The 25,715-nt window shown below is 39.6% G+C and overlaps 1 protein-coding gene across 3 annotated transcripts in view; it reads left to right on the top strand.

The window, feature by feature from the left end:
* The window catches only part of top2b (DNA topoisomerase II beta), a 95,048-nt gene extending 72,880 nt beyond the window's left edge, over positions 1-22,168 (top strand). Inside the window, exons 30-36 of one of the 3 annotated variants that reach the window (XM_052016984.1) lie at positions 326-484; positions 3,607-3,802; positions 7,750-7,841; positions 13,705-13,824; positions 15,255-15,485; positions 19,960-20,051; positions 21,666-22,168. In XM_052016984.1, the coding sequence (XP_051872944.1) occupies positions 326-484; positions 3,607-3,802; positions 7,750-7,841; positions 13,705-13,824; positions 15,255-15,485; positions 19,960-20,051; positions 21,666-21,842 (1,067 nt within the window). In that variant the 3' untranslated portion in view covers positions 21,843-22,168. Of the gene's footprint in view, positions 1-325; positions 485-3,606; positions 3,803-7,749; positions 7,842-13,704; positions 13,825-15,254; positions 15,486-19,959; positions 20,052-20,987; positions 21,173-21,665 lie in introns of those variants that run through there. The other 2 variants (XM_052016985.1, XM_052016986.1) reach the window with 2 other exon arrangements.
* The last annotated feature ends 3,547 nt before the right edge of the window (positions 22,169-25,715 follow it).

The following is a 25,715-nucleotide window of genomic DNA, read 5'->3' on the forward strand; positions in this document are numbered from 1 at the left end:
CCTCATTTACACCCTGGAGGCAAATTAGAATGGCCAATTAATTCACCAACTGCACATCTTTGAGATGTGGGAGGAAATCAGAGCACCCAGAGGAAATTCACACAGTTATGGGGAGAATGGTGCAGACTTCGCAGATAGCACCAGAGGCCAGGATTGAACTGGATTGCTGGAGGTATAAAGCAGGAACTCCACCACCTGTGTCTTTTGATAACAAATTGTCAATAAGATCACATATTTTGTACATTGAGACTAATATGTGTGTAATTGATTCAGATTACAAAGTGAGAAGTCCCTTATGGTATCCACTTCTGTTTTTGGTTATCAGGTGCCAGAGCAAGAAAAACACCTCAGACTTCCAAATCTCAAGTCAAAAAGGGAAAGAAAAAGAACCCCTGGTCTGATTCAGAATCCAAGTCAGATGATGACCTTGAAGAACCCGACTTGACGTATATTCCAAGAGAGATCACGCCTCGTAGAGCTGCAGGTGACTAACGTGAATAACCCCCTAATAGCTGGACCTTAATGTAATAATAGAAGTCTCTGCTTTTTTGTGTTTCTATTCTCTCCTGGAATATGCGCATCACCAGAAAGTTCAGCAAAGTTCTGCCATGCTGGTGCTTACCCACTATCATGCTATAGTTCTTGTGGTGAGTATTATATAGGGAGCTCCAGGATTTTGACCCAGTGTCGCTGAAGAAGTGGCAATATATTTTCAAACCAGGGTGAATGTGACTGTAGGAAAACTTTCAGTTGGTGACTTTCACATGTCCCTGCCGCCTTGTGGTGGAGATCATGTGCTGGTCACATTTGGAAGATGCCTATTACCTTGCCAAGGTGCATCTTATTGATGATAGACAATGAAGCCACTTTGCATTGTGGTTGAGGGAATTAATAGGTTGGTGGATGGGCTGCCAATTAAAGGAGGGGGGGGGCGCGCTTTGTCCTTTACTGCATCAAGACTTTTGATTGGAGAAGCTACATTCATGCAGAAAACTGTGAATTATTCCATCCTGCTCCTGGCTTATACTTCTAAGTGATGAGAGGACTTTGAGGAGTCAAGAGGAGAGTTGCTTGCTGCAGAATACTTGGCCTTTGGCATTCTTTTGGAACCATAGTATTTATATGGGTATTCCAGTTGTTTATAGTCAATGATAAACACCAGGATGTTGATGGTGAAGATTCAGAAATGATAATGCTGCTGAATGTCAAGAGAAGGTGGTTAGACTTTGTCAGAGATGGTCATTTTCTGACATGTGTGACATGTTTGCTATTTGTCACTTATCTTCTGAAGCCTAAATGCTCAGGAGGTGCCAAAGAAACTGAGAGCTGCTGAATCATCAGTGAATATCCACATTTCTGACCTAGTAATGAAGGGAAGGTCATTGATGAAGCATCTGTAGATGCTTGTGCCTAGAATAATTTTCTGAGGAATCCTGCAGTGTTGTCTTCTCCTTCAACAAGAACAACCATCTTCCTTTCCATTTCTGCCTAAAGGACAATCTCTAATTGATTCCAGTTAGCTTTAGTTTTACTAATCTTCCTTGGCTTGATGTCAAGGACCTTCAACCCACCATCGGGATTCAGTTTCTTTGTATAGGGTAGAACTAAAAGTCTATCGAAGTCTGGTGTCAAACTATCTTGAAGGAGCAAATTAAAAAATGTAAATGTCCAGTTCTGGTTGCCTCATTATAGGAAAAATGTGGAAGCGTTGGAAAGGGTGCAGAGGAGATTTACCAGGATGCTGCCTGGTTTAGAGAGTATGCATTATGAGGAGAGACTAAGGGAGCTAGGGCTTTACTCTTTGGAGAGAAGGAGGATGAGAGGAGACATGATAGAGGTGTACAAAATATTGAGAGGAATAGATAGAGTGGACAGCCAGTGCCTCTTTCCCGGGGCACCAATGCTCAATACAAGAGGGCATGGCTTTAAAGTAATGGGTGGGAAGTTCAAGGGAGATATCAGAGGAAGGTTTTTTTACCCAGAGAGTGGTTGGAGCATGGAATGAGCTGCCTGGTGCGGTGATGGAGGCAGGTACATTGGTCAAATTCAAGAGATTACTAGATAAGCATATGGAGGAATTTAAAATAGAGGAATATGTGGTAGGAAGGGGTTAGACGGTCTTAGGCGAGGTTTAAAGGTTGGTACAACATTGTGGGCTGAAGGGCCTGTATTTTGCTGTACTGTTCTATGAATGAAAATAAATCATCCATCCTCTTGAACCTGTTCTGCCATTCATCCAGATCATGGCTAATCTGTTTGTGGCAATTTCCTGCACAAAAAAAATGAAAAATATATTTTGTTTGATGGAAAGCGGCACAGTATTTTTGGATAAAGACCAATCTCCTATGATCTTTTCATGAAATTGTAACCCATTTTTGTTTCTTTCTTTCTGATGTTTAGGGATGTTTATTAGATTGAGCAGTATTTATTTCTAACATTCTCATTTGCATTTGAAAAATTAAAACATTTTGTTTGCCTAGCCAGTTTAATGCCCAACCACTCTTTTGTATCTGATTTAAATTGACTTCTGCATTGCTGAACTGGATTGTAATCAAGAAAATCTTCCACACAAGCATATGCCACTACCCAAAAAGGACAGTGAATCCAAGCTATTCACACCATCCATATTCACTTTCTTTAATAACACTGTAAATGCCTAATTTAAATAATTCAGCTGTTAATCTGAGCTAATTACAGTAGTTAGATTTTTTTTAATGCAAATCAGACAAAAGTGATGATGGGGTGATATGGCAGTTAAGAACATAAGGAAGTAGGAATAGGCCATAAGCCTACCCTGTCATTCATTGTGATCATGGCTGATTTACCCCAGACCCCATCTCTTCTGTGCCAGTTCCCCAGAGCCAGAGCCCTCAATTCCCCAATCATTTCTCTGCTTCCTCTTTAAACACGTCCAATGATCTAGCCTCTCCAGAGCAGACAATTCCAGAGTTTCACCATCCTCTGCAAGAGGAAGTTCCTATGCACCTCAGTTTTAAGTGACCATCCCTCTCCAAATCTTGTAACTTTACCCCCCCTATTTGAGACTCTCCCACTAGTGGTTATCTTAACATCTACCTTTTCATGCCCTAAAGGATCTTGTAAGTTCAATAAAGATCGCCCTCATTCTTCTAAACTCCAAGGAATACCAATCTAATTTCTTTCACCACCCATGATAGGACAGGAATTAGCTATGTAAATCCCTTTTGGACCGCCTCCAATGCCAGTATATCCTTTATTAAATAAGAAAAGGATTTATTAAATTGTATACAGTACTCCAGGCATGGCCTCACCTACACCCTAGTTTTTCACTCCCAATGCTCGTGCAAGAAAGGCTGACATGCCATTTGTTTTCTCTTTGTGATACATTATTTCACTAGCTTCAAGTGTGAGTGACTGGGTGCTTCCATTGACGACTTTGTGGGGAGGAGACTAATAAACTGAAAATCTTTTCAAATGGCTTTTTTGAAAACATACAGAGCAGTATATTTGGTATTGAAATTCCTTTCCCAGGCTTACTCTCAGTTCTAGGTTTGTGCCAGTTCAGAAAATTGTTATTTTCCAATATACAATTAATATAAATTTATAATTGTAACTTTGTTTCCATAGCTGAAAAGCCAAAGTATACTTTTGATTTCTCCGAAGAGGAAGCAGATGACGATGAGGATTTGAAAATGAAATCCGAATCTCCAAGTGTGGAAGAAAGGGATGCTGAATTTGTTCCTTCAGACAACGGTGGAAAGGATGAAGATGATGATGATGATGATGATTTTTTCACCACCAAATCAAAGCAGACATCTCTGCAGTTAGTAATTAAATTTATTTCGTTTTCTATATAAATTACCTTCTCAAGATTTCTTCTCTGAAGGTCGCCGAGCCACTAACTTGTACACTGAGCCATTGGATATTCTGCTTCCTTTCACAGGCCATCAACATTACGTACTGAAGAATGTTCTCTCTGTGATTTTTATTTATGTTTTAATTGTTACTTGTTTAAGTCGCCTGAAAGTCTCTGGAATTTCCATATTAATAAGTAACTGGTAACTGTAAAGAAATTCACAAGGCATCGAGTTAATACTATTTGGATCAGCAGTCCGTCATTTGAACTGATTGCAGCCTTGAAACAGTAGTTACTTTGCATTCCTTTCCACTAGAAATATTATCATTTGTACTCACTACCTTTTAGTAGAAATCCTCCATGATCTGGTATCAGGGCAGAGATTTTAATATCGTTTATAAGTTTGGAAGAAAGTCTAGTGATCTTTTTAACTGGCACAGTCTGGTCAGGTTCGTGCTTACTACTAAGCATTAATAAGAAAATGGAAGATGACTTACTGATATAAAAATAAATATTTAGTTGTCCTTAATTTAAAGAGGTTACTTTTAAAAACTCTTTTCTTTAAAATAGACATTTTCCTGGGGAAGTTCTGTGTGATCTAGAACATCCAGCTTTTTGGCTATCATCAGCAATGATTTCTTGACTGTGTTTTGGCTCTGGATGACTCATGGAGACCAGTAGCAGAGTGCAAACTTGCAGTAATTCCCTGACACTTTTTGCTGCAGAATATGCTCACTGAACCAACTTGGATTAGAGCTGGTATAGGAACAGCATTCATTTGATTTGTATATTTGACCTGTGGTTGGGCATAAATTCATAATTTTAAATCTGCAAGTGGTGAGCTCAGGATTTTTAGCAAAAGTTAGAAGACATAGATAGTGAAGTAAGAAGATTTTGTGCATTGGAGTGTGAGGTGATCTATTTTCCTCAGGAAAATAAAAGTAAAAACTAATCATTAAAATGTTAATGGAGGTGATGGGAAAAGTTAAAATGTTTATTTAATGCCTGTGGCAGGGTTAGCAAACAATATCAAAATAGTTCTGCTTCTGCTAAACCCTAAAAACACATGAACAGAATTGTTTCATTCTGGACACTGAACTTCATTAAGATTGTCAGGATTTACAAGTGCATTCAGAAGAGATTGAATCAAATGGTATCAGGGTTAATTAGGAATATCATGGTAAGGGATTGTCTGACTGGGTTGATTAAAAATCTCTAACTATTCCTCCAGGAAAAAGTGATCACAATATAATAAAATTTCGCATTGTTCAATATGAGCATATATCAGTTAGAAACTTGAGCCTTGAAGCTAATTACATAGAGATGAGGGGCAAATTCCTGTAAATTGCCAGTAGAAAAACAAATGTTTCATCTGTTTAATCCCGGGTAAACCAATTAAAGAACAGGGTTGCATTCTCAAAATAAGAGACTAGCCATTCATGACTGAGATGGGAATCTTTAGAATTCTCTACTTGAGGGTTGTGGATGCTCAGTTGCTGAGTAGATTCAAGACGTATCCAAATTTCCTAATGAAATTAAATTAGTTGGGAAAGTGAATTGTGATGTGGACTGATTGATTAAGTGGGTGAGAGGATGGGAAATGGAATTAAAAGTCAGAAAGTGTTAGAAAGAAATAGCAACTTTAAATGGTGTGAAAATAGTGCTGGTGTACAGATGGAACTTGATTCACTGGTTCATTAAGTGCAACACTAACATGCAGGTGCAAGCCGTTTGGAAGACAAACGGTAGGTTGGCCTTTACTACAAGGTGTTTGGAGTACCAAGTAAGGAACCACAGGCTGAATTGTATTTGAGCATGAATGGTTTGAGATCATAGTGGGAGAGTGAGTTGGGAGTCAGGATGGAAAGCTAACATATGGAGTTTTGGAATCAGTGAAGTGTTAAGGACTGGCATTTTGAGTTTGGATATAAAAGAGGAAAGGCTGATGTTTAGAGTTAGAGGGTCAGGGAGTATTGGCAGTAGACTTCAGTACAGTGTTGCAGAATGGGGTTGTAGGCAAGTAATTTACTTAAGTTACAGGCCTCCCAATTTGGCATTGTGCATGTGTAAGTCTGTGTTTCACGTGGAGTTGCATTTAAGTTTTTGCTCTTATTCTCCCAAACTCCATATTTTGACTGCACTCTCATCCTTGCCAGCTTCCCCTATTTAACTTGCATCACTTATGCATGCCCCCCTAATGCCAGCCATTAGCAGCTGCATCCTTGTCACGTTGACCTCACAACGTAGAATTCTTTAAATAAACCCCTTTGCCTCCTTGTATATCTCTCCTTCTGTAATCCTCAAATCTCACCTCTTTGACCAAGTTTATTGCCACTCCTATTTATTTCTTCTCGTTTCATATGGCTTTAGTTTCTTTGCTTGCAAATTGCCTTAAACTAAAGACACCACATGAATTTAAGTTTAAGTTTTAATCAAGGTTTAAGCAATAATGTCATATGTAAATTACTGTCATGAATAGCTGTTAGCCCTTATGTGTTTGGAAGCTGATTGTTTTGAGGAAAAAAAACAAGAGACTCATTAGATAATTATTCATGTTTCCTGTGGAAATGTCTTTACTAATTCTGTTACTTATTAACTTTTATAATTCATATTGGCCCCGTTTCAGCAATATGATGCCTGGTAAAACAATAACTAGATTTTAAAAAGTCCAAAACAATAACTAGATTATAAAAAGTCCTGATGAAGGGTCTCAACCTGAAACATTGACAATTCCTTTCCCTCCACAGATGCTGCTTGACCCGCTGGGTTCCTCCAGCAGTTTGTTTTTTTTGCAATAAAAAGTAACTTTCTAGGTCACCATCAGAAGAGTAAGATGTTTTATAAACTTAAAATATGGTTTTAAAAAAAGTCAAGGTCTTGGATTTCAGGCTGACGCTTGGCCCAAGATTCCCTTGTGTGTCTCAATTCAGTAAATGTTCGTGTGTTTCACTATTAAGGATGGCAACACTCAATTTGAAACTAAATATATGGTAATAGATTAGTTTTATTCTAGGATATTTTCCAGTAGACCTTTTTGATTATTGGCCTTATTGTACTGTACCCTTATTGCATTGTGTATAAGGTTATTGTTTTGAGTTTCATATTTACCACAAATTAATTTGCCTGATTGTGTTATTATGCTGTATTTTTTGTTTTGTTTCTAGAAAAAAAATCGTATATATAGTAAACGTGACTAAATAGATTTGTTCAACAGCAGCCTTAATGCCTAATAACAATTTGTGAAATCTGCGGTCCCCATTCAGTTTATTTTCATATTTACTTTATAGACAAGCAACTAAGATAGTAATGAATGAACTTATGATGATGATTCAGTGGATCTCTCAAAATAGTGAGGAAAAATATCTTGTCAAGAACTATTTTAATTGGTTAGTTTTTGGATGTGTTCACTGCTTGCCAGAGGGATATTTGTTTATCGTAAATTCCATTGGCGAGTAATTGTTATTGCTGTTAAAACTTAACCGTCCAGTGTGCTCTGATTTCAGTAAAGATGATTTGTTTCACTTTGTGCTATTAGAGTTGAACATCTTATTCCATGATGTAACACCTTAAGTTCATCCTTGAAGTGAACATGGCATATACTAATAACTTTTCAGAAATTATGCTTTGAAATCCATTAGATGACCTGAAGTTTTGAATTTGTGAATGGTATTCTTTTATTTCAAGGATGACTTCTATCATGGTTCACTGAAGGATCTGAGGTGATTTAGTAATTTGATTTCAGAGCCACAGATCCATCCATTGAAATTGGAGACGTTTTCATGCTGGAGCACTGTCTGCTGGCAGGCTCCCATTCTCTGTTCTCTCTCTCCAACTTAAGGTCAAGTAACAAATTTAGCAAGATATTCAAACATTGGTTTATTATAAATTCTGATTTTTATTTTTGTTTAACCTAGTGCTGGGAAGGTTACCCCACAGCCCACAAAAAACCATGAGCCAGAAAATATATTCTCTTCATCATCATATCATGAGAGATCAGAAGAAACAGGTAGGTCAAACTATTGTTCTTAACAAAATTATAAAGCTACTTTTATTTTTTGTTTTGCTGGGATCAGGGGGGTGGGGAGAGTTTTGCAGCGAATCAAATTTAATGATCTAATGTCCATTATAGTTCACATATTAGTGTCTTTATGTACTAGGTTTTAACGTTTTTGGCTAAAAGCACCCAGTGGATCCTACATAATTGTTTATATGTTGATGTTTGAGTAAACAATATTGACTTCTTACTTTGAAGGTTGCTGATAGATGTGTAGTCTCTTAACATTCAACAACAGTTTGAAGACTTGATGGTGTCCAGTCTGATGGTTAACATGTTGTCAGATTGCAACATTACAAATTGAACATGTTAAGTTTGTTTTATTCTCCCAAAAATTGGTTAGAAATTCGAAATTGTAAAGCTTTAAACTGTTGGAGTTTAAAGGATCACAAGGAGATTTGATAGATCGCTTTCTCTCATTTGCTAGGATCTGTGCTGATTTTTGACTTTTTGGAATGTTCCACTTTACTCTGATCTTAAGATAGGGTTACAGAAAATTATCTTCTGCACATTCCAGAAATTTACTACACTTTTAGACTTGTCTGTCTATACCAGTCTGTGTGAAAATTAAAATTCCCCATTAACATGTCCTGCCTCTGTTTTATGTTCATCTGATTTCTGCATTCTGCCAAGGCACAGCTGTGATTATGGGCTGATAGACAATTCCCATTAAGTCTTGTGCCTGTTTACCTCTCATTGTAATCTCATGTTATCAATTATCTACTTTTATTCTTAACTACCAAGGCTTCTCCTAGGTATCATCACGCAGCCATGCCAAATTTACATTGGCGATTCATTGTTTATTCTGTGTGTCTGTTGACCCAGACACTCTAAGCCTGTCCTGTGCCCTGATATTTTACTCACACGTCTCTTGTTTCTTTTTACTGGTTGGTTTACACTCTTCAGTTTTCATCACCTGTGGTACTTAAAGCACAATTTCTGACCGTTAGTCTGCTGTCTTCCAGTTAATTTGTTTTAGCTCTATTAATCCATTTTTCCTCTTTCAGGCTAAATCCCACCCACCAGTACTGCAGTCACTCTCACTTTTCCCAACAATCACATACTGCAGTTCAGAGACTCAGTCATAACTCAATCACTGCACTTTAGTGGTACTGCTTAAGGCACACTTTCCTACATATCTTATTCAACCTGGATTGATCCCCTGGTTTGATTGTAATGGCAGCATGGAAGGAAAGACCAGAGCATGAGGTTGCAGATTGTGGTGGAATGTGAGTAATGTAGACACTTCATGGGTTCACAGATTTTAGCACTGAAGTTCATTCCAAATTTGTTTCATTTAACACCACCATGAAAGATGTATTCAAGTGTGAAGGCAGTATTTAGTTTCCACAGTGACTATACACCACTCCCACCATTATTGTCATGGATAGATGCATCTGGGATAAGTAGACTGAACATTTCAAATATGTGTTTTCCTCGTTGATCCTTTCACTGTCTTCCATCTTTGTCCTTTAACACTGGATCAGTTCAGGTAATACTTAGCCACTCTTTATTGGTTGATACAGAAGACAGATTCCATTCTGTAGCCCTGCTTTTCTCAGTGCTGCTTCCAAGTAGTGTTCAGCATGGAAAAAGTAGTGTTTAATGGCACGGGAAGGGTGGTAAGTGATAAATCCTTGTTTGACCTAATACAATGAGACTTCATAGGGTTTGGAGTTGATGTTAAGTTTGCACAGTAGTACAGCTAGTAGATCTACTGCCTCGCAGCACCAGAGAGCCAAGTTCAATCCTGACCTTGGGTGCTGTACGTGACCATTTGGGTTTCCTCTGGGTGCTCCAGTTCTCTTCCACATTTCAAAGACTTGAGTGTTCATAGGTTAATTGGCCACTAAATCGTGCAGATGAAATGTAGAACCTGGGGGGAGAATTTTAAAAAAAGTGGGATTAATGTAGAATTGGTATACCTAGGTGGTCGATGGTCGGTGAGGACTTAGTCAATCGAAGGATCTGTTTCTGTGCTCTATTTCTCTATGACTAAATCTCAGAACCACTGTCTTCCAAAAGTATATCACTGTGCCTCCACTCCTATTGGATCCGTCCTGCCCTTAATAAGAGGATATTGAAGAAAGATATTAGCAATTAGGCTGTGGGCCAGCTTTGTTGATCTTGGCATAAACTCTCAGTGCTGGTGATTTGTTAGGGTTTTGATGCATCAGAAACCAGTATCTAAGTGATTGTTCTTGCATTTTGTCAGAGTGGATTGTTCAACTTGAGTACTTAAGAATCTTGGTTTGGGATCATACATAAACCAGGCTGGATACACATCGCTGAGCTTCATTCCCTACAAGGGCTTTAGTCAACCATAGACTTTTCTGATAATCTGGTCATGGAGTCATACTGCACAGAAACAGGCCCCTTCAGCCTACCACGTTCATACAGACCATCAAGTATCCACATAAATTATTCCCATTTACCAGGTTCATAGCCTTCTATGCCTTGGCAATTCAATTCCTTATTTAGATATTACTGGTATGTGAATGTTATCCACCTCCATCACCCACTCAGGCAGTGCATTCCCGATTCCAGCTGTCCTGTGGCTGAAAAAAATTCTTACTCAGATCCTCTCTGAATCTCTCACCACATTCCCTAAGCCTATGCCCTGTAATTTTAGGCCCTTTACTATGGACAAATGGTTATTTTGTGTTCACCATTATTGATATTAGCATTTTATTACTTATTATTTCTGTTCAATTAACAAACTCATTACTTGCTCATTACTCATTAATTACTTAAATCTAGGGATTTAAAGTTGACAAAAGTCCAGGCCTCTGAATCAGAAGTTCTGTAACATAAGTTCAGTGGTAGCTTTCTTTGGATTCTTTATTCAAATATTTATGAATATTGTGAAAAGCTGACAGCCAAGTACAGTTGCCAGGATGAACATGGCTAGTCAATTACTGTACAAATCCTGTACCCTCTAGCTTCTGCCTTGTACCTTCTAACTAATTCCTGATCTAGGCCAATGAGTTATTTCCAGTTCAGTGCATTTTTCTGTGGAATCTGAGGACATCTGTAAGGCAAGAACTAGCAACTATAAACGCTCCCACATCTGTTACTTTAATTAACTCATCAAGAGATTCAGCTAAATTCTTTAAGCAAATTCTTTTACAAATCTGCATTGACTCTCTGATGAACTTATGTTTGTGTAATTGTTCAGTCATAGTTTATTTCTATTATCTTTGTTAAATAATGGAGTGATATTGGCAGTTTTCCAATCCAGGTGGCAACTGTTTTGAAAAAATCATGACTAAAACATCAACGATTTCCTCACTTTTTTTTGTAACTTGATGGTGGAAAAAACTCTTCAGGAGATTTGTACATCTTTAGTCTCATTAAATTCTTGTTCAGAATTCTTTTTCTACTTTTTAGTAATTCCATTTAATCCTTCCTGTTGACTTCAGTTTTATCCCTCTCAATTCACAGAGTTTATTTGCTTGGTTCCATTCTCACCAAGTTGTTGCCATTGGTAGGTTCACTTCCCACCCTATGTAATCAATCTGGATTTCCCCAAGGATCAAATTCTTTGTCTCCTGCTTTTCATTTTGACATTACCTTTTGGCCCCAGCATGTGTTGATAAGGGATCAGCATCCACATGTATACTTGATGACACCTAGATCTATCTGTTCTTCACCATATCTGACTCCAAGTCTTAGCCGAATCTCAACTTGGAGTGGTACAGCACGGAAAACAGGCCTTTCAGTCCACTACATCCATGCTGCTCTTTTTGCCCATCTACACAGATCCCATTTGTCTGCACTACTTCTGTGGATATACTATACTTAGCTAACATATTGGTATGGTGCATGGATAGAAGAATGGCTGGCTAACATGAAACAGTAGGCACAAATGGGTCCATTTATGATTGGCAAGGTGTAGTGTGTCACAGTGTGCTGGGGCTTCACCTTTTTACAATTTATAGAAATGACTTAGATGAAGATATTTAAGGTATTATTGCTGGTTTTGCTGATGACAGGTAGGAAAGTAAGCTGTGAAGAGACACAAGAAGGCTATGTATGAAATTTAATTCAGATAAATGCAAGGTATTGCACTTTGGTAAGACAAACCAGGGCAGACTTGCAAAGTGATAGGGCCCTGGGGAGTGTTGTAGAACAGAGAGACCTAGGGGTGCAGGTACATATTACCTTGAAAATGGTGACACAGGTAGACAGGGTGGTGTTTTGGCACTGTTGGATTCGACTGTTTTAATTAGTTTTTTTAACATGTATAGTGTTTAATACACCTCAAGTGGCTGTACAAAGAATGGCCTTTTCTAGTTTATTGGTTCGTCCATCAGGTGAATGTGTTTTTTCATTGGTTGGTTTGGCCACAGGTATCTAATAGGTTTCCTGATTGGACTATTGTTAGCTAAGGAGTACCTCTTATCTCAGGTACAAAAGGTGTCATTTTTTTTTGTTAATCTCTCTCTTGCTCCCCCCCCCCCCACCCCCGGCTCATTTTTAGTTCCTTTGTTTCGGCTCATCTCCTAGTAGTAACGCTAGTGCCATGTGCTCTGTGACTGTTTCTTTGTTTTAAGCTTTTCCAATAAAACTTTGTGAAGCACCAAGTTGTTTTCAACTCATTCCTGGACTCCTGAAAGAACCTGCGGATTCGAAAATAACTGGATCTGACAGCATGCTTGCCTTCAGTGGTTAGGACATTGATTACAGAAGTTGAAACGGCCATATTTGGAGTACTGCATACAGGAAGGTGGTCATTAAACTGGAAAGGGTGCAGTAAAGATTTTTGTGAATGTTACTGGGACTGGAGGGTTTGAGTTATAAGGAGAGGCTGGATAGGTTAGGACATTTTTCCTTGGAGCTGAAGAGGCTAGGGTGATCTTAGAGGTTCATAAAATCATGAGGGGCATAGATAGGGTGAATCCCAATTCTCTTCCCCATGGTAGGGGAGTCCAAAACTGTAGGCCAATAGGTTTAAAGTAAGAGGGGAAAGATTTAAGAGGGGCAACTTTATTCATAATGAGGATGGTGAGTATATGGAATGAGCTGCCAGAGGGAAGGGGTAGAGGAGGGTACAATTATGACATTTAAAAGACATTTGGACAGGTGCATAGATAGGAAAGGTTCAGAGGGATATGGGTCAAGTGCAGCAAATGGGACTCATTCAGTTAGGCAACTTGGTTGGCGTGGACCAGCTGGATCGAAAAGCTTGTTTTCCACACTGTGTAGATCTCTGTCTCTACAAGTGGAATCAGATAGGTTAAGTGAGTGGACAAAATTCTGGCAAGTGTGGGGTGGGGGGGGGGGGGTGGTGTAGTGAAATTGATTTTTATGTTTCTTGCCAAAATGGACATATTACATAAATTGAGAGCCCTGGGCGCAGAGGGATTCAGGTGCCCAAATGCATGATTTGCAAAAAGTATTTATCGCCTTTGTTCTAAAAGATTTGAAGTTTCCCTTCCTCAGAATGCAGTGAAAGTAGCGGTCTAAATTCTCTAGCGTTTTTGTTTTTTTTTGATGTGCCCTCTTTGCTCACGCCATTGTTGGGCATGTAGTGAACTACGCACATGAAATCCTCTCCCCTTAATGTCTGCTTTTGCACATTTCCTCCTTCAGCCACTGCTCCTCCGGCACTCCTTGATCATAGGACACATTCTTTGACTAAATTTTTAGTCACTCTGCCTGATGTTTTCCACATTGGCTCAGTGTCTAACTTATTGCTGCCTTTGTAAATTGTCAAGATACATTGATATTTAAGGCAATGTTTAATGGTAAATCCTTACTGTTATTGCATACTTGAGTGCTTCAAGTTGTTGAATCATTTTTCTGTGTACAGATATATTAAAATCAGACAGCGATGAAGCATCCTCTCTAGTATATTCATCTCTCAGCAGTATCAAAAGCTCTCACAAGTCTCCTGTGAAATCACAGACACTTACACCTGCTGCTAAGAAAGGTAAGCAGTTATCTTTAATCCTTTAATAGAATTATGGAACTGAGAACAAAAGCCAGGAAATAGTATTAGAAGCAGTGATAAAAGAAATTGAATATGAACTGTAATTTGTCTGCCAGAATGGATTTTTAGTACCAATACCAAAATTGTATGAAAAATGAAAATGCTTGCTGTAAAGCCAGTAAATGCAGAGCCACATGCAACTACAGAATTAGATTAATATTTTAGTTCCAATTCTGTCATCAGAGTTCGATAATCTTATGTGTAACATTCCTCGAAAACATAACAGGGTAGATGGTTTTCCCTGAGAACCTGGAACATTATTAAGGATTAATGATTAAGGATTGAGAGAAGAAATTTCTTACAGAGAAGGCTGTAAATTTTGGATGTCACTATCATAGTTGACTATGGATCAATCAATTAATATATTCAGGATTAAGACAGCACTAGGGAAATTGAGGGCTGTAGGATTGAGTGGGCAAATGCAGGTGATAAGTTCAGCCACAGTTTTATCGATTGGAGGAATAGACGTGGATGGCCACGTGGCCTGCTGCTAATCTGGATTTTGTTTGGCTGTCTTTACACTAAACTATTTGAAACTTAAATACGTGGGATACTAGAAATATGACTGCTGATAAGTCATTGCAGTGTTAAGGATCCACAGTACTCGAGATAAGTTCTTTTGGATTGAACATTTAGCTGAGTTTCAAGTGCCCTTTTCAGTGTGTGTCTATCTTTAAGGTGATGAGGCAAGTTGTTGCTAATAGTTTTACAACCAGAGGTAAAGTAATAAAAAGTGCAAAAAGTATAAGCCTTAAAAATCACTGATTTATAAATTTATGGTATCATTTAATTCATGGCCACTTCTTTGCCAGGAATATCCATCTGGAAGTTTTGTTTGTCTCTTTACCTGTTGACTTTGGAATTTCTCTCCATAGATACTGCTGAACCTGCAACGTATTTCACGAATTTGTTTTTTTTCTGATGATGTTCTGGTTGCTGCTGTCTATATTCTAATATGCTTACATTTCTACAACTAGATGAAGGAGCGCTCTTTTGTTGGACTGAAATCACACCTGACCCACAAACCAGTCCTGGGTGCTTTGTAGAAACCCATTTTATCCTCTGCCACCTTTCAATCTATCTTTGTTAATAACGGATGACATTAAATTCAATCTGTTGTGTCCCTACATTTTTATCATGTTAGCATTTCTCTTCCTGTTTCCTTCCCCAAGTTCTGTAATCTGTACTATATAACCAATAGCCAAAGTTCTTTTTGCATTCCTTCGTTTTTAGCAAGATAGGTTTATTATTTGCACTATCATAACTTGTCATGAAATCCTAGATACTGCTGTTTCACCATTTTTCCTGTATCCTGCCAAATTCTACGTTTGTATAGATGTTTATAACTCAGTCTTTCCAATCATATTCAGCAGTGAAAAAAACATCCAACCCTGATGGTACCTCCAAGCCTAAGCGACCACCTAAGCCGAAGAAATCAGACCCTGTGGATTCTGACTCTGACTTGGGCTGTGGCATGCCGAAAAAGGCAACAACAGCAAAACGGAAGCAGCCGCCCAAACCGAAGAAAGCAGAACGTTCAGACTCTGATTCTGAATCAGACTTGGACTTTGGCATGCCAAAGAAAGCGGGAGGTACAAAAGGTATCTTTGAAAAAAACTTTTACACCAACTACCATATTTTTTAGTTATCTTAAAATTCTTTTTCTGACACATTAGTATGTTTATATAGAGTTGCACAACACTGAAACAGACCCATCGGCCCAATTCATCCATGCTGGCTGTGATGTCTACTTACGCTATTCCCATTTGCCCACATTAGGCCCACATCCCTCTACTCATTTCCTATCCAAGTACCTGTCCAAATTCTTTTTGGAATTATATCTGCCTCCACAGCTTCCTCTAGCAGCTCATTCCACATAACCATTATCCTCTGTGTGGATAAACTTGCCTCTCAGATCTCCTTTAAATTTCTCACCTTAAACCTATGCCCTCCAGTTTTACTATCCCACTCTCAATTTTAAAAACATCTATAAGGTTACCCCTCTGCCTCTTAAGTTCCAGTGAGAATAAAACCAGCCTATCCAATCTCTCCTTATAAGCACATCCCTCCATTCCAGGCAACATCCTGGTGAATTTCTTCTGCACTCTTTCTAATGCTACCATATCCTTTCTGTAGTCTGCAACCAGAACTGTAGATAATATTCCATTGAGTCCTGACCAATGTTTTTGTACAACTGCAACATAACATCTCAACTCTTATGCCCAACACCTAGGCCTAAGAAGGCAAATGTTTCGAACACCTTCTTCACAACCCTATCCACCTGTGTCATTGTTTTCAAGGAGCTATGAACCTGTACCCAACATTCTTGAGGTTCCTGCCATTTATTGTATATGTCTTGTTAGTATTCGACATCCCAAAATGCATACCTCACACTTGTCTGGATTAAACTCTATTTGTCATTTCTCAGTCCATTTCATCCAAGTCTTCTGATCCCTTCAGTGGTTACAGAGTTCCATTCAGAAAAGCACCCCTCAAGCATGATCCTCTGCCTCCTAGAGCAGTTAAGAAGGCCAATGGGATGTTAACTTTCATAAGTCGTGGGATTGAGTTTAAGAGCCACGAAGTGATGATGCAGCTTTACAAAACTCTAGTTAGACTTCACTTAGAGTACTGTGTTCAGTTCTGGTCGCCGCATTATAGGAAGGATGTGGAGGCGTTGGAGAGGGTGCAGAGGAGATTTACCAGGATGCTGCCTGGATTGGAGAGTATTGAATATGAGGAGAGGCTTAAGGTGCTAGGGCTTTATTCACTGGAAAGGAGGAGGATGAGAGGAGACATGATAGAGGTATATAAAATATTGAGAGGAATAGATAGAGTAGACAGTCAGCACCTCCTTACCAGGACAGCAATGCTCAAGACGAGAGGACATGGCTTTAAGGTTATGGGTGGGAGGTTCAGGGGAGATGTCAGGGGGAGGTTTTTCACCCAGAGAGTGGTTGGTGCATGGAATGCACTGCCTGGGGTGGTGGTGGAGGCAGATACATTGGACAGGTTCAAGAGTTTGTTGGATAGGCACATGGAGGAATGTGAGATAGAGGGATATGCGGGACGAAAGGGTCAGATAGTGTGAGGGTGGTTTGATGGACGGCACAACATGGTGGGCCGAAGGGCCTGTTTTGTGCTGTATGGTTCTATGGTTCAAGCCAATTTTGGATCCAGCTTGCCAACACACCTACGATCCCATGTGCCTTAGCCTTCCTTACCAGCCAGCCACCTAAGACTGTGTCAAAAGATTGTTAAAGTCCATGTGAACTATGCCTACTATTCTGCCTTCATCGATTTCTTAGTTGTTTCCTTGAAAAATTGAGATGAGACAGGATACTCCTGAACTATATTGACTCCTCCTACTCAGTCCCTGCCTTTCCAAGTGAACATAAATCCTGTCCTTTAGATGTTTTTCCAGTCATTTCCCTACTATTGATGCAAGGCTCATCAGCCTTTAGTTTCCTAGCTTATCCTGACACTCCTTTTTGAATAAGGGAACAACATCAGCTATCCTCCAGTCTTCTGGTACTGTACCTGTAGCTAATGAAGATGCAAAGATCTCCATTAAAGCCATAGTAATCTACTCCCTTGCTTCCCTTAGCATCCCGGGATAGATCCCATCAGGCCCTGGGGATTTATCCACCCTAACGTGTGCCAATATATCTGACATCACCTTTTTCCTTACACAGACCTGTTCCAGAATTTCAGCATACCCCTCGCCATCCCTTTCCCAGCTGAATACGGAGAGGTATTCATTTTAGGATCCTGCTCATATTCTCTGGGTCCACACGTAGATTACTCTTTTAGTCTCAGAGGAGGGACCCAACTCTTTCCTTAGCTACCCTCTTGCTTTTAGTATAAAATATTTGGGGTTTCTCCTTAATCCTGCTTGCCAAGGCCATTTCATGGTCTCTTTTTGCCCTTCGAAGTTCTTTCCTACATCCCCTAAAAAACCTCAAAAGGACTCACTCAAAACCAAATAACAGTCATATGCTTCCTCCTTATTTCTGATCAATTTCCTTTGAAAACCAAGGTTCCCTAATCTTATCATCTTTGCTTCTTACCCTTACAGGAACATGCTGACTCTGAGCTCTTAACATCTTGCCTGTGGAGTCACCACCACCACCTATCACATGTTGTCTTTCCCTCTAGCAACTGCTCCCAATCTACTTTTGTCAATCTTGCCTTGCACTGTTGAATTCAGTCCATCCCTAATTTAAAGCTTATCTCTTGGGCCAACCTTATCTTTTTCCATGATTACCTTGAAACTTAATGAACTGTGGGTGCTGTTTCCAAAGGGCTCCTCCACAGACATTTCCACCACTTGCCATCCTCATTTCCTAAAATAAGGTTCAGTGCAGCTCCCACCAACCCTCCTAATAGGACTCTCTACATACGGCTTTAAAAACCCTCTTCAATGCATTTTACAAATTTCACCCCATTCTAAGCCATTACACTAAGGCAATTCCAGTCAATATTGAAAGTTAGAATCTCTCACTACTGCAACCCTGTTGTTTTTGCACACAGAACTCACTCTTCTAATTCTCGCTGACTACTGGGACGCCTATAGTATCACAGTGATTGCCCCTTTCTTATTTCTAAGTTCTACCTATAGCCTCAGTGGCTGATCCTCCAGGTTATCCTCCCCGAGTACTGTTGTCATGCTCTCCCTGTTCAACAGTCCCTCCCCCCCCCTCCTGTCATGCCTGAAACCTCTATACCTTGGAGCATTGCCAGTCCTGCCCTTCTCTCAACCACATTGTTATCGTTGCAATCATTGGAAATCTCATGGACTGATCCATGCTCTCAGCTCATCTGCGTTGCCTGCAAGCCTCCTTGCATTAAAGTAAATGCAATTAAACGTACAAACCCTCTCATGCTTTCCCACCTGTCTCTATCTGCTCTGCCTACTGGACATGCCATGCTGAGTCTGCACCTGCTGCACTATAGTTCTGGGACACACTCCCTATTTTACTAGTTTAAACCCTTTCAAGTAGCATTATGAAACCTCCCTGCAAGGATATTGGTTCCCCCTCCAGTTTAGGTCCCTTTTTGTGCAGGTCACCTCTGCCCCAGAAGGGATTCCACTGATCCAAATACCTGAAGCTCTTCCTCCTGCACCAGCTCTTTAGCTACACATTCATCTGCCCTATCTTCCTATACTCACTAGCATGTGGCACACAGAGTAGTCCCAAGATTGCCACCCTACATGTCCTGGTTTTCAACTTTCTACTCCAGTCTGTAAATTCTCTTTGCAAGATCTTGTATCCCTTCTCGCTCATGTCGTTAGTACCAACGTGGACTACGGCTGCTGGCTGCTGCCCCTCCCCTTTCATAATGTCCTGCAGCTGCTCAGAGGCATCCTTGACCCTGGCACCAGGGAGGCAACACGCTATCCGGGAGTCCCGCTCAAGCTCACAGAAATGCCTGTCTGTCCCCAGACAGTCGAGTCGCCTATCACCACTTCTCATCTAGACTCGGTCCTTCCCTACTATACACTAGAGCCAGTCATGGTGCCTCTGATTTGGCTGCCGCTTCTATCCCCTGAAAGACTATTGCCCCCCAACAGGTACACTACCTTGGATGCTCTTAGAGAGGGGAATAGCCACAGGGGACTCCTGCACTGCCTGCCTGCCCCTCCCACCTACTGGCTGATCCTTTGGTGTGACCACCTCTATAACACTTACTGAGCACACAGGGAGGAGGCAGAGTCCACACAACTGCCACTCCAGCCGATTCAAGCTGTGTGCAAGCTGGACACACTTCTCCAAACACAGTTGTCAGGGATACCTGACTTCTCCTTGATCTCCTGCATTTCACAGGAGGAGTGTATCACTTGGCTGACTGTCATTTCTGCCCCTCAAGTTACTACTTTGTTTAAAAAAGGAAAGACCTTACCCTGGCACCGCTCACTCTACCCGCTAAAGCCTCTGCACTCAGTCCTCAAGCTCAGCACTTTGACCTCAAAACATCCGTTTTAAATGGTCACTCCTGCTCGAGCTTGCCTCCTGTAACGTTCTGTTTATGTGCTGCTGGTAGGAAAAATAAGATTGCCTTATCTTATATCAGGTAAAAGTCGCGGAAAGAAGAGAAAACAATCTGGCTCAGAAGATGATGAATATTCTCCTTTGAAGAAGCCCAATAAGTCATCAGCAAGCAAGGTTTGTACACAGTACTATAAGACAATATTTTTACTTCTGTTTTTAAAGTTATCTATTTAACATAAAGTTCAAGAAAATCTGGCACCAGTGAAATAGGCATTAATAAAAAGATCCAGAACTTGTTTGAAAATAAAAATACAGTTCCTTCAATATCTGCCATGGAATTTACGTCATACAATCGTTGGATAATAACAATCTTCAGTAAGAAATTACTCATCCTGAAGGAATAAAATTGGCTAGAATCAGACCAGTTGCATAAATGCAGAGATTACTGGGGATTTAATACTGTTTCATTCCTAATATCATAGAGCTTCCCTGCCACCACAAATGGCTGGAATATTTTCTACTTGCCTGGAAGGATGCAGTTACAACAAAACTTAATTCAGGTGGAAACCGTCTGCTTTATGGCTACCTCATTTACTGACTGAAAACACGCCAACCATTATTGGAATATCAAGTTCATATGCTTGGGTCAGATTGTTCCAGGACAGCTCTTTAATAATAAATTAATATAATACATTTTAAATAAATACTGTTACAGTGTGAGCATTAAGTAGGCTGACTTTCTTTTAACATTATTTGCAAATGCCTCCCAAAGTTACTTCTAGCTATTCTGTCATTTTGTTAAAGGTTCACATATTAGTTGAAATTCATTTTTTGGGACCTAGTTGTCTTTACTGGGTAGAACAAATAAAAGTAACAATCCACGTAATTTATTTCAATTCAAAATATAATCCTGAATGACTTCACTGAGCAAAATTTGGTGAACTTGGGTAATAGTGTGCATCCTTATTGTTCCATATCAGGAAAATGTCATTGATTTATTTGTGTAGCTACTGCCTGTTGAATGATCATCATTTGAAATAATCTATAAATTAGCTTTTCACAATTTGCATACTTTGACCAAGCATTCTTGTTTTGATCTTGTATTTCAAGTTAAGAATTTCACGAATACAAAACTTTTGATGATGTAGAAGTATTCTTATTCACCTACCTTACCCAAGCTGATCGTTGGTCTCAGAAAAGACCTGTTTGTAACTTCCATTTAAGTTTTGAGGTTACACAATAAGATTGCTTCTTCAGTCAACAAACTGCAGGTATTGCCAGAATAAGGATTCATGATGAAAGTAGTAAGATAGGGGAAGAGATGAGCAAAATGTCATTATGTGCAGAGAACTCTAGAAATGTAGGCAGTCTATAGCGCAATGTGTTGAATATGCCTTCGAAGAATCAGAAAGATCAGTATAATACAATGGAAAAAGGAATATAATTGAAAATTCAGGAGCAGATAAAGAGCCTATTTATGGATTTTCATATCAGCATTTAAGAATATTTTATTTTAAAAATAAGACAGGCTTCCACAAAAAAAGCACTTGTGGTTACCATATTTATCATCCTTCCATAATGTCAAATGCATTGTGATTGCCTAGACCACTAAGCAGCTCTATTAGTTATTTTAAATATGGTTGAATTGATTATTAATAATGTAGTAGGAATAATCTGTACAACACACAACGCTATCTATTCCAGACTTGAATTCTGTATTCAATAATATGTTGTTAAAATTAAATCAGTAACATTTAGCATAAAGTCATCTATTTCTGATTATCCTAGAAATCAAAGAAGTCATTGTATAATGATGATGGTGAAAATGATTTCGAGACAGCTGACTGCATTCGATCAAGCACACATTCTGATGCATCTCAGTCGAGGCTGGGCCGAGCCAAGAAAGAGGTGAAATATTTTATAGAATCAGATGAAGATGATTACAACGATGATATGTATGATTAACTGTTTAAAAGAATAATTCCAGAAAAATAATGTATCTTGTGTCTCTTTATTTTTATCTCTTCTATCCAATTCTTTTGTACATTTTGGCTCGTTTTTTGTGAAATTGTACCTGTTTTTATTGTGTGTAGATGTTCTTAACATTTTATCATGCATACATGCAATTTTACTCACTTTTTTTACTTATTATAAAATTCATGTCCGTTTTGAGTAGACTCGTAGAAATGTGATAGATTGCTGAAAGCACACATTTTAACTGTTTGAGTGAAAGAATTGAAAATCTGAATGCTTTTTTTTTAAATGATCTTGAATAAACTTTTAGAAACAGACATTTTGTGCTATGATCTCTGACTCAAGATAAATGATTTGCAACTGAAAATATGAAGTGGTGATATGGCTGGTGGGGGTTATAGGGATTTATAAAGTGGGAGAATAAACTTCCTACTTCTGCATTCAATGCCCTGACTAATGAAGGCCAGAGTCCCGTATGGCCTCCTAACCACAGTGAAGCTGGCAACACAGATAATGATCTATGTACAGTACATGTACTCAGAGGACTCTTCTTCAATACTACCCAAGACCCTATCATTTATGGTGTATGACCTAGCTTCATCAGTGTTCTTAAAATGCATCGTCTCACATTTGTCTGCATTAAACTCCATCTGGCATTGCTCAGCCCATTTCAACAAAATAGCAGCATCTCTCTGCAGCTTAAGACTAGTTTCCACACTGTCAACAACTCTGCCAATCTTTGTGTCATCAGCAAACTTACTGATCTTGCCTCCCACATCCATGTCCAATTCATTCACATACATTACAAACCACAAGGGTCCCAGCACCAATCCTTGTGAGACACCACTCATCACAGGCATCCATTTGCAGAAACAACCCTTTACCACCAGCCTCTGTCCTCTATTGCCAAGCCAATTTTGGATTCAGTTTGCCAACTTGCCCTGGATCCCATGGGCCCAACCTTAGGAACCAGTCTCCCATGAGGGACCTTGTCAAAGGCTTTATTAATGTCCATGTAATTCACATCTACAGTTTTGCCCACATCAATACACGTTGTCACCTCTTCAAAGAGTTCAAATTGGTCAGATAGGATCTGCCCTTGATAAAGCCACATTGGCCATCTCTGATTAGTCTCTGCCTTGCCAAGTGATCATTAATCTTCTCTATTTTTTCCAGCATCTTCCCTACCACTGATGTTAAGCTCACACGTTTCTCGTTACCAGGCTCTTCCCTGCTGCCTTTCTTGAAAAGGGGGACCACGTTTGCTATCCTCCAGTCATCTGGTACCTCAATGGAGTCCAAATTTAAAAATCTCAGCCAGAACCCCAGAAATCTCTTCCCTTGCTTCCTGCAGCACCCTGGGATAAATCCTTGAGGATTTGTCCACATTTAAGCTTGCAAGACCTGCAGTAGACTTTCACCTTCCCCTTCACGGAATTCTCCAACCACAATGTCAGTTTCCTTTGTAATTACTGAAAAACTATTCATTTCGGACCTCACTACACCTTCTGGGTCCACGCACAGATTGCCCACGTTGTCCCTAGTGGGCACTACTTTTTTCCTTGTTCTTTCTTTTGCCCTTAATAATAAATAGTATTTGGATTTACCTCAATCCTGCCATTGATTTTTCATGACCCTATTTGCCTTCCCAATTTCTTTTTTTAAGTGCCTTCCTACACTTTTTTATAACCTTGACAAGCCACCCCCGTCATTTGTTCCTTATACCTGTCAGATGCTTCCTTTGTGCTCTTCATCCAATCCTCAATATCCTTCAGCATCCAAGGTTCCTTGTATTTGTTGCCCCTGGTTTTTTTAACCTTTACAGGAACATGTTGATCTTGAACCCTTTCTATTGCTCCTTGAATGCTTCCCACTGTTCTGGTACAGACTTCCCTGCAAGTAGATGCTCCCAATCTACCTTTGCCAGGTCCTCCCTTTTGCTAATGAAATTGGCCTCATCTCAGTTTAAGACCTTAATTACTGGTCCATCCTTATCTTTTTTCCATAACCACATTTTACAGAGTTATGGTCACTATGTCCAATAAATTCCCCAACTGATGTTCCCTCCACTTGACCAGATACATTTCCCAAGGTTAGGTCCAGTAATGTTCCTTCCCTCATTGGTCTGTCTACATAATGCATCAAAAAGCTGTCCTGGATGCACCTCAAAAATTCTGCCCCCTCTGAGCCTTTAACACTAAGGAAATCCCAGTTAGTAGTTGGGAAATTGAAATCTGCTAGTACGATAACCCTACTTTGTTGTACCTTTCTGGTATCTGGCTACATATTTATATAGAACAGTACAGCATAAGAACAGGACCTTTAGCCCACAATGTCTGTGCCAAACACGATGCCAAATTAAACTAATTCTCTTCTGCCTGCACATGCTCCATATCCCTCCATGCCCTGCATATTCATGTGTCTATCTAACAGCCTCTTAAACACCACTATCATACCTGCTTCCACCACCCCCATCCCTGGCAGTCCATTCCAGGCACCCACCACTCTCAGTTTAAAAAAACCTTGCCCTGCACATCTCCTTTAAACTTTTCCCCTCTCACCTTAAATGCACGCCCTCTAGTACTTGACATTTCTACCCTGGGAAAAAGATTCTGTGACTGTCTACCCTATCTAAGCCTCTCATAATCTTAAACCTATAATTCTATTAATAATAATTAGAATTTATAAATTAAAAAATAATTCATAATCTTATCCTTATAATCGCACTTGTTCCTCTATCTCCTGTTGACTGTTGGGAGGTCCATAATACACACCCAGCAAAGTAACAACTTATTTTGTTTCTAATCTCTACCTATAAGGCCTCATTTGAGGAGACTTAGAGGATATCTTCCTTCAAAACTGAAATAATGCAATCATTGAATAACAGTGAAATACCTCCACCCCTTTTACTACCCCCCTCCCCCCCGTCTCACCTGAAAATTATACACCAGGGATATTGAATTGCCAGTTCTGCCTGTCCTTCAACAAGGCAACAATATTGTAGACCCCCACGTTAATTAAAGCTTTGATACTCCTTCCATTAAGGTCAATGCAATTTAAGCTTTAGATTCTCTTGATGTTCACCTTTCTGTCTACTAAACTTTATCTCCACTAGATGCTTGTATCTCTCCAACTACAACTACTCTGAGCCCACTTCCCCCACCAACTCAATTTAAACCTTCCCCCAACAGTAGTAGCAAATCCCACAGATGATTAATGTAGTGGGAAATGTCAATTATATGGACCTCCAGAAGTCACTTAAAATCTCTATAAGCAACTGAAATCTAAGGCATAGGTAAGTGAAGGCAAATTAGTGAGGATATTTGTTAAGCAGCGGGAGACAGAAGTTAAAATAATAGGCAGGTAGTCCAATGTGATTGACATATCACCAGCTGTACTGATGATACAAAGACTGGAAGTGTTGTCACTTGTGTCATTCAAAGCATTAAAGTACACACAAATTCATAAGTTAACAATAATGGCAAAGCAGAACAATGGAGAATGGATTTCAGTGCAGCAAGTTCATTTGCTTTGGAAAGTTAAAAACATTCTGTAATGGTGAAAAGCTTTTTTAAAAAAAAAGCAGAACTCGAGAGGTTTTGTGGATGTCAAAGAGTCATGCCATGGTGGGAATTCATACTTTGAAGATTAGAAAATAAGGGAATAGTTAGGTGACAGCAATTGTGCTGCTACCTTATAACTCCAGTGATCTGAGTTCAATCCTAACCTTGTGGAGTTTGCGCGTTCTCCCTGTGACCACATGGGTTTCTCATGGGTGCTCTGGTTTTCTCCAACTTACCAGAGGTTAGACTGCCCTTAGTGTTGTTGAATAGCAGGAGATTTGGGGGGGCGTGGGGAGGCAAG

Source organism: Pristis pectinata, chromosome 5 (genome assembly GCF_009764475.1).
Source record: "Pristis pectinata isolate sPriPec2 chromosome 5, sPriPec2.1.pri, whole genome shotgun sequence".
Taxonomy (NCBI): Eukaryota; Metazoa; Chordata; class Chondrichthyes; order Rhinopristiformes; family Pristidae; genus Pristis; species Pristis pectinata.